Source organism: Equus asinus, chromosome 4 (genome assembly GCF_041296235.1).
Source record: "Equus asinus isolate D_3611 breed Donkey chromosome 4, EquAss-T2T_v2, whole genome shotgun sequence".
Lineage (NCBI taxonomy): Eukaryota > Metazoa > Chordata > Mammalia > Perissodactyla > Equidae > Equus > Equus asinus.
The window spans coordinates 21,949,537-21,958,773 of NC_091793.1; the positions used below are offsets into that span (position 1 = coordinate 21,949,537).

The 9,237-nt window shown below is 51.8% G+C and overlaps 1 protein-coding gene across 1 annotated transcript; it reads right to left on the reverse strand.

Annotated features, from left to right (window-relative positions):
• Positions 1-2,975: 2,975 nt before the first annotated feature.
• On the reverse strand, positions 2,976-9,024 carry MIEF1 (mitochondrial elongation factor 1). Its single transcript, XM_014858936.3, has 4 exons — positions 8,881-9,024; positions 7,766-7,943; positions 7,298-7,560; positions 2,976-6,767 (listed from the first exon to the last, which is right to left on the reverse strand). Exons 1-4 carry the CDS (start codon positions 9,022-9,024, stop codon positions 5,961-5,963), a joined length of 1,392 nt encoding a protein of 463 aa, XP_014714422.1. The 3' UTR covers positions 2,976-5,960.
• Positions 9,025-9,237: the final 213 nt, after the last annotated feature.

The window sequence follows — 9,237 nt, forward strand, 5'->3', positions numbered from 1 at the left end:
GAAGTCTGAGGCCTCCTGGTTATCGCGCGAGATGCTGGCGGAGAGCGCGCGTCGAGCTGATTGGTCAGGCGTGGTGAGTCATATATACCTCGAGCCCCTATTGGCTCAGGCTCCGAGGTGGGCGGGCTGCTCGGTGAGAGGCCGGGGTCTGAGCAGCCAGGGGCGGAGCAGCAGGTGTGGTGCCCGCTGCCAGGGTCTGTCGTCTGCCGGCACTTCTCGGTCACTCCTTTCTGCAGTGGCCTCTTTGGCTCGGCCCCCCCCCCACCCGTAGTCAGCCATGATTGCGCCGGCTCTTGCCCCGGGCATTTCTTGCCCAGTGCGTCCGAAACAGCGGCGCCAAGCCTCGGTCCTTGCGATCCCTTCCCGTCGCCCCCGTTGAGCTCCGAACTTGCGACCAGGTTCAGGCCCGAAGGGGAAACTGGGCAAAAAAGGCCATTTCGTGTGTGTTTTCACCACCGGCAAGCCCTTCAGTCGCTGAAAGCGGGGACTGCGGGCCTCGTCACCCCGACTCGGGCGAGTGGAAGACGCCTGAGCCTGCAGCCCGGCCTGCAGTATCTGTACACATCCCTCCTGATCCAGTGCGAGCCTGCCGGCCTGTTAAAGTGTCGTTAGAAAGAGACGGCGGCCCAAGATGGCGCCGCCCGTGCCCAGCCCGCGTCACCGAGCCGAGGCTGACGCTTGACCCAATTGCATTTTCCGCCTCTCCCGGGAACGTGACCCTCCGACCCCCCCGCCGCCCGTCGGGAAGTTCCCTCGGCGATGGTCCACCTGGGAGACCTCGGCCGCCCCCGAGGAAGTGACCTTTCTGAAACTAGAACCCTGTGCTGGTACCGTGCTTGTCCCGCCGCCCTCGGCTCTCGTGACTCCTTTCTGTCTGGCAGATGGGATGCTGCCCAGTTCATGCGTCGTTCGATAGTCATTCAGATCTTTAAATTTACTCGGTGAAACTTTGTTTTTTATCAGTAGGCAACGTGTCACAGGAAATTGTTTTGGTTTATGTAGATTCAGTTCCCCTAAGGACCTGGGGAGAGTTTCTCAACTGGTTTCTCTCTAGGGTAGTTTCCGTGAACGTCCGAGTCTGACCCAGCACAGCCGCTTCCCGGCACGCCCTCCTCAGCGCCCCGTGAGCAGCTCGAGGACCCGCGCCCAACCCCAGGGGTGCGTGTTTGGAGCCGGACTCCGGGTCGGGGCCAGCACCTTGCTCTCCCTGCTGGGGATCTGTTCAGAGCACCGAGAAAGCTCTTCACCATCCTCCAGTCTCCTCCAGTCAGGCCCTGTAGGGGCAGAAACCTGGAGTTTCTGCCTTCTTTTCAGTGGGCCATACAAATATTATTTCCATGAGGACTGTGATGTTGAAAAATTTGGAAGGCACCATTCTAGGTAACAATAGACCATTCCTTGGCTTGATTCAGTCTAGCCCAGCAATATCTTTATAATGGTAAACCGAGGACTAATGGGATGAGGTGTCTTGCCCAAAATCACATAGCTCCCCGTGAAGAGAGTATGGGGTAGGGGTTAGAAGACAGATTTTAGGAGCAAACCCAAAAGAATCCTGGCTCTTCCATTTATTAGCTGAGACATTTTAGTTAAGTGACTTATGTTCGCTGAGCCTCAGTTTCCTCATCTGTAAAATGAGGCTGATGATGAGTATCCTTATCCTTAAAAAGAGGTAAGATCATATATGTAAAGCACTGAGCAAAAAGGGCCTGGTACCTGATGAGTGCTCAATAAATGGTTGCTATTATTACTATTATTAAAACTCAGGTCTTCTGACCCTGACCTCCCTATCTCCACTATATCATCCTGCTTCCTCAGAAGACTCCTATTATTTACTGAGATGAAACCAACTATAAATAACTGGTATATGCAAAGCACAGTGGGTGCCGAGACAAGAGTGGTTTTTCTTTCCCCTTGGGGGAATCACAAGTGTGGAGATATACAGAAGTTCTCTCGTCTTTCAGACCACAGGTAGTAAATAAGAATCCCTGAGCCACTAAAGTCATCTTCCAAAGGCCTAAGGACCCAGGGGCATGTCCTCCTTTTGCTGTATCGAGAGACTTGTCAGGAGGCACTGGATGACCATACAGATAGTTGAGAAGTAACACTGCCCCAGTTTTGAGCCTGCAGAGGTCACGAAGGACTGACTCCAGTGGCAGCCTGTGCCATCCATTCTATCATGGACCCAGATCAAGCACTTCAAAGGTGTTCCTAGCTGAGGATGGGGAACCAGTCCCACCAGAAACATGTGGATACATCTCATACCACGTGCACAAGTCGAAGCTGCTGGAAGGGAGACTTATCTTCTTCTTCCCGTGCTGCGGGAGGACATCATGTTCCCCGCTTTATTTCCTCTCAAGGAGAAAAAGGATAGCAATTCTCTGGGTCTCAGGGCTGAGCTGCTTCTCTCTGGACTAGCCAAGACAGGACAAGAAGTCTGGTGAGGGATTCCAAATCTACCAGCAACACATCGACTGCTACTGACGGGCAGGCAAGTGACTGGAAGTAAGTGGTGGACTTGGCTTCAGGCACCAAGAGTTTAAAGGCTATGAGGTGATCAGAATGAAAAGGTGGATGACGCGCTGTATGCCCTCAACCCCAGAACCCGCATCTGGGGTATTCTGGCCACTGAGGATCGGCAGTGTCCGAAAGGGCTGCAGCCTCACAGCTCTAGGCCTGTCTCTCCCCATCCTCCTTGGCCTTGAGCTTCAGCAGGAAGGGCAGAGTTCTGACGGATCCTGTGAGAGCAGAGGTTCTCAGCCAGGGTCATGGTCTCGAGTCCACACGAAGGGATCCCTACTTACAGAACCCCTTGGGGCCTCTCCAGGGCCTTTGGATCCTGAAGCTGATTCCTCGTCAAAACCATTTGCGCTCTCACCCTGAGTGGAGTACCAGGGAGTGAGATCAGCTCAGCTGGAGTGGGAACAGGTGGACTGCCAGGGCCAGACCCAGGAGGAAAGACTAGGCCTCAACACAGCTTTTCCAAACATGAGCTTCAGTTATTTCTTTATTTGGAAAAAAAAGTCACAACCAAGCGTATACAGGAAAATACTGTTGTCCTGAACTCATGTTTTAGGAAGGGGAACAGGGAAAACCAGAATACACTTTGGAATTGATTAGGTCTTCAAGATGACGAGTCCATTTTTTAAGCATTAGGCTAACTACGTGATTTGCTAACCTAGATGGTGCAAAAAAACTTCCAGATGGACAAGTCAGAGCAGATGCTAGTACTCCAGGCAAAGGTGGGAGTTACTGAGTGGAAAGGCAGATGGCAGGGAGAGGCACTACATCCTTCCCCAAAGATTAAAAAAGAGGCGGAGGGGACAAAACGTTGCCCTCTTCCATCCAACAATCGCAAAGCACTTGACTGTCTTCCGCGTTTTACGATGAGGCTCGCCAGCAAACCCACCGGGACCAGGGCCGAGGATTCCCACTGCTTCTAGTACTGAGGACTTCTAAGAGGTTCTTGCTCGTGAAATGGCAAAGTTACGGTTTTTGGTTTTGTGAAACATAGTTAAGAGAGATGCCCTTAGAAAGATGCTCTTTAAGAGAGGAGATAAACTCAAATCACAGTTACACTTGACTTTGATAATTTGAGACTTGGTCTTTTTTTTAAGATTGGCCCTGAGCTAACATCTGCTGCCAATCTTTTTCTTTTCCTTCTCCCCAAAGCCCCCCAGTACATAGTTGTAGGTCCTTCTGGTTCTGCTTTGTGGGACGCTGCCTCAGCATGGCTTGATGAGCGGTGCTAGGTCTGCGCCCTGGGCCACCAGAGCGGAGCATGAGAACTTAACTGCTCGGCCACAGGGCCAGCCCCTGGGACTTGGTCTTTAAAATATTTTCTTTTTTGAGCTCTCCTTCCATGTTTTATATGGAATGTAGTCAGAGATGCCCGCTTGGGAAAACTGTAGGTTGTATAATGCTCACTTTGGGAAAACTGAATCCTTTCTCTCAACAAAGAATAACCCATGCTTTTGCAACACTTCATCAGCCTTCCCCTCTCTCTTCCCTCTAATGGACACCAGATGGGGGCATGGGCACCATCAATGCCAGGTTCCGCCCCTTACCCTCTATACCAGCCGCCCAGGGCAACAGGCAGGCACGTGGATTTTTAAACTCCAGCTGGATTCTGATGAACAGCCAGGGTGGAACGTCTCTCTCAGGGTTCTGGGCTTCCTGTTTTCATTCTCTCTCAATACCTTCACACAAATGAGACAACGGAACCACTTTAAGGAACCCTTGCATGTATATGACAGAGGAGGCAGGAAGAGTCTCCACATAGAGCCAAGGTTAACCCGAGTTCTCAACCTGTTCATCCATGACAAAAAGGGGACAGGAATCCCTACCCTAAGTTCAAAGGGCAGCTGAGGTTTCAATGCTATTTAAAGAGTCATTGCATGTCGCTGTCATTGGGAAGGAATGAGACAGCTGCAGAGCGCGTCACCAGAACCTTACTGTGGAGAGGTAGTAAGAATAGAAAAACTAGTAAGACTTGATGGGAGGAGAACAAAATGCTGGATGGGCAGAGGAGAAACAGTATCATCAGCAGGCTCTTGCCAAAAACAGGAAAAAAGACACAAAACGAGAAGATGCACTGACATTGTGTATTCAATGCTCCTCCCCACCCGCAGGATACTTTTTACATTGCAGTAAATAGTGCAGTCTTAGCAGCGGCAGACAAAGGACGCGGGAAGTGCCCACCTCCCTCTCACGTGTGCTAGCCATGTGCTCTCTTCTTAGGCGGCACCTGGCTCCCCAGGTGCTGGCTGAGAGGCAGGATGGGGCAGAGGTGTGTGCACATGTGCTTGCCCTTTGGCCTCAGAGGTGCCTGGAGAGTTCGGCAAACACCCCCCCGAACACCTACGGCAAACACTGGGGAAGGAAGGGCTGGCTGTGGGCCTGTTCTTGCTCTGAGGCAACATCCTAGAAAGGCAGGGCCTGACGGGGGAGGAACATGGTCACCGAGCCCCAACTGGAGACTGGATTTTCCAGCTGACGTTCAACCTCTACCACTAAGGCTGCGTCCTTGAAGGCCTTGTCCTAATTGGCACTAAGGCAAGGACGGGGTGAACGGCAGCAGTCGTGCAGAGGAGCTGCCTGGCAGCCCCTTCCCTCCGTCCTTGTCTGACTCCTGCACACAGCGATGCGGATAAGGCGCACACCAGGCACCAGACCTCTCCCAGGCTGTCTTCACCACCTCCGGTTTCCCCACTCTGCACTGACAGCCACTAAGAAAGACGATCTCCAAATGACTTTGCATCCAGTTTGTCTTGAGCCCTCACTCCTATGTGGTCAATAAGTGTTCCCATGAGAGACCTTCTCAGTACTTATGGGTACGACTTGGTCAGGAGGTGGGGAGAATGGGCTGCTTTTCCAGGAACCTGGGTCAAAGGCCAGCTCTTCGCCCAGCTTTACCCCCAGAAACCCTAAATACTGTCTGAGCACTCTCTGCAGAGTTCAGCTTGGAAACATGCAATCATAACTTCAGTGACATTCAACTAAAAGGCAACATCTCAAATAGGCAGATGTGCTCTGGGGAAAAGAGCAAATCAGAAGGCGCGAACAAGAGGAAAAGACAGAAGACACTGAAAAAAAAAAACAGGTCAAAGGGCAGGGCCGGGCAGACAGGAGCAGAAAACCCAGGCCAAAATGCAAAACGCCAAGTGGTCTCAAGAGCTCAGGCCAGTGCTCCACCTTCTCAATTCATACCAGAAAAATTAAGCCTGGAGCAAGCGGGAGGGGAGGAGGGGGCAGCACAGTGTTTGGTAACAAAAAGAGAAAGGGATGGGTGAGAAAATAGGAGGCAAGAGATGTCATTCTAATCAGCATGAAGTGACCAGGGCAATGACCAGCGAGACAGGAGGCACCCAGGGACCCTGTGAGGCACCAACTATGTAGCCAAGTGTTTCTAACGGAGAATCCAGGGCCTGCCCACCCGACACCCACTTTGGCCTTCACCTGCCCTACGTCTGCAGCAGCACCTCCGGCTCGGACAATGAGCAATAGAGAGTGTATCCCAGTTCGTCTATTTCTTCAGGGGTGAGCTCTGCAAATAAGTTCACCTTGGGGTTCAGGGCGCTGGGCAGGACTCCGGCCTCTAAGTAGCTGATGAGTCCCCTCAAGGCCTGCAGAAATCGGTCGGCCAGCATATCTGGAGACCAGTCAGCCTCCTCCTGGGCCAAGTGGAGGATGACATTGGTGAGCTGGCTGGCAGTGAGGTGGCCCAGAGCCGGAATGGACTTGCAGATGGCCTTGAGGATCTTGAGGCACAGAGACCGGCAGCCCGAGTCGGCCTGGTCCAAAGCCCGCAAGCGTGCGGTCTCGGCAGGACGCAGGCTCAGCCGCCACAAGTTGTCATACTGGGCTAGCCGGTGTGGTCTGGCCACCAAGACAGTGTCACCAAGGGTCACTGATGGCAGGAAGTCAATGACGAGACGCTTGTCACGCTCATACTGCACTTCCAGAGTCAGGGCCTCTGGGAGTGGTGCTGGTCGGATCACATAGTCCAGGAGGGACCCTATGGCCGGCCAATTGATGGAGCCAGCCACTACCTTCTCAAACGTGTCTGCTACTGTCTTTGGGGAGAGGTAGCCCCCTACTACACAACGGTCCCAGTAACTGCTACCACGAGGAAAGTACTCTGGGTTCTCACGACGAACCAGGAAGAAGCCAGGAACGTTCATGATGGTGTCCTCGCCAGGGACACACGACCACAGGTTCTGCTCCAGCACGAGGGGCACAATGAGTTGGATGTGGTCGGCTGTCACCACCTGTCAGAGCAGAATTAAAAAGGTTTTAAGGGATTTAATTTGCTCAACAGACAAGTTTCCCCAAACACAGGTCCCACCACCTTGTACTCCCCACAAAATAAAGGCAACTAAGACGTCTTTCATGTCACCCTATCAGTTCAGAAAATGTGAGGATTTAAACCCAGGTCTGTCGGACACCAGAGTCTGTGCTCAATCCATATGCCACATCGTCTCTGGACGCAGAAGAACACGTGACATCCCTCATGCCTTGAAGACTCAAGAGAGAAAACTAGCAAGGAGAGACAGGGACAAGAATAAAGGAAGGAAGCCTCTTCCAGCTTCCCAGAAGTTGTGAGTATGACTGGAAAACGCGAGAGGGTTACAGAAGGCTCAAGGCAGCGATCTGCAGAGGCTCCCACAATGCAGAATCCAGAAGCAGGAAGACTTATCTTTCCGGCAAGCCTGGGACACTGAGCTTCGCACCAAAAGCACTACCAAGAAGCATCTTGGTCAGTACCCGACCTTCCCCTTCATGAGAACCACCCTGTTACCTGCAGGTCATCATAGAGGCTGCCACTCAGGTACATGTCCCGAAGTGGCATGTCAGGCAACTTGGCCCGCAGGAAGCTCCGGAGCTCAGCACATATGTCCACAGCAGCTTGCTTGGCCCGAGCCTGCTCGCCAGCAGGGATGGCTGCCCGGTTCCGGTAGTAAGTAAGAAGTTTCTCCTGCAGGGACATGCGGAGCCGTGACTTCTTCAAGTCTACCTGGCCCCTCCTGGCCAATGGCTTGGGCCGGGGTGGGCAGAATGTATCTGCCAAGGCAAGAGAGAGAGGCACGTGAGCTCTTCCCATGCTTGCTCAGTCCACGGCTGCCTCAGCACCAGAAAGAGGGCCTGGCACAAAAGGCAAATGCTAGCACAGTCCCCGGCACAAATGTGCACAAGAAATGTTTGCTGAATGCAGGAGAAGTACTGAGAGCCCAGAGCTAAGTCCCAGAAGGGGTAACAGCCTTCTCACCTGTGTCAAAGGCCGAGGAGTCTGTGGGAAGGGTCTGCAGGGACCGGCTCAGGCCTGTCTTCATGTCCTTGTTCAGCAACCGGGGGGAGCCCATCCAGTTTGGCTCTTCCCAGCTCCTTTTCCCTGAATGGCTCAGGCGGGTGGGGCTGGTAGGGGCACTGATCGCCCTGTCGTACATCTGAAATGGCAGAGAGGCCCCAGCACATGCACCTGCCTTCCTCTGCTTCCCTCTTCCCAGCAGCTTTGCCCTAGTGAGTTCAACTACTATTTTTTAATAACTTTGTTTTATTCTATATTATGGAATACTTTGCTCCATGCAGAAAATCTCAGGAAATACTAAACGATACAAATAAGAAACAATGTATCCATAATGTCACAACCCAGAGATAACTGTTAATATTTTGGTGTATTTCTTTCTGGAAATATATATTTATATAATTAGGATCCTACTCTCTACATACTTTTGAAACCTGATTTTTTTCGCATCATTTTTATCATTTCCCCACAATACTAAAAATAAATCAGTGTCAACATTATGGTACGCTTTCTGACCATACAACATTGTACCTTATGAATGTACCACAATGTTGAACACTGATTCATTTCTTTAACAAATACTTATTGAGTGGCTCCTATGTGCTAGGCAATGTCCTAGGTGCCGAGAATAAGGCAGTAAACCAAAGAGACCCAATCCCTGCCCTGCTGGAGTTGTCTGACTAGTAGGAGGATACAGGCAATACATCACAAACAAGTTAAACAGAAAGTTTGCAGACAGAGAGAAATGTCAGGAAAAACACAGTAGGAAAGGGAACGAGGAAGTGTATGTGTGATGAGGGCACTGCTATTTTAAGTAAGGTAGGCAAGGAAGGATATTTTGGTTATTTGCAATTTTTTCCTCGCTGGGATAAACGTCTTTATTTCTATCTCCAATGACTTCTTTAGGGCAGGGTCCTAGAAGTGGACTTACTGAATTCTCTTAAGGCCTCGTCTACTAATACCACATTACCAAGTTTCACACCCATTAGCAGCATCAAAGTCTTCTTCCAGGTCAGCCCCCCTTTGCAGAGGCAGTGTCACCACCTTGCCCATCCCTGGCCCTGGCTGCAGGCACTTACCCGCTTAACCGCCAGTGTAGCGATGCCCAGCATGGCCGCGCCACCCACCCCCAGCACCAGCCGGGCGTTGGAGAGCACAAAATCAATGGCCGTGCCGATGCCATTGTCGTCTTTCTTGCCTTTGCGCTCACCAGAGCCTGCCATTGCTCACCTGAGGATGAAGGCAGAACACGGCCATCACCACCTGGGACCTCAAGATCCATCCCTCCTGCCTCCCCAAACAGGCCAGTCCCCAACAAGTTTGGGGTACTCTGAGTTCTAGCAACCCAAATCCTCCTGCCTGTAGCACTGCATGGCCTCGAGTCCAGAGGGAGGTATTCTGTCCCATGATGTATCTGGATGCAAGAGGGAGGAACT

Excerpts from the sequence above, each read along its gene's own strand:
- MIEF1 (XM_014858936.3), bottom strand. The coding sequence starts at position 9,024 with ATGGCAGGCTCTGGTGAGCGCAAAGGCAAGAAAGACGACAATGGCATC. Across the intron at positions 7,944-8,880 it reads CTACACTGGCGGTTAAGCGG|ATGTACGACAGGGCGATCAG; the intron begins GTAAGTGCCTGC and ends CTGCCATTTCAG. Across the intron at positions 6,768-7,297 it reads GCCTCTATGATGACCTGCAG|GTGGTGACAGCCGACCACAT; the intron begins GTAACAGGGTGG and ends CTGCTCTGACAG.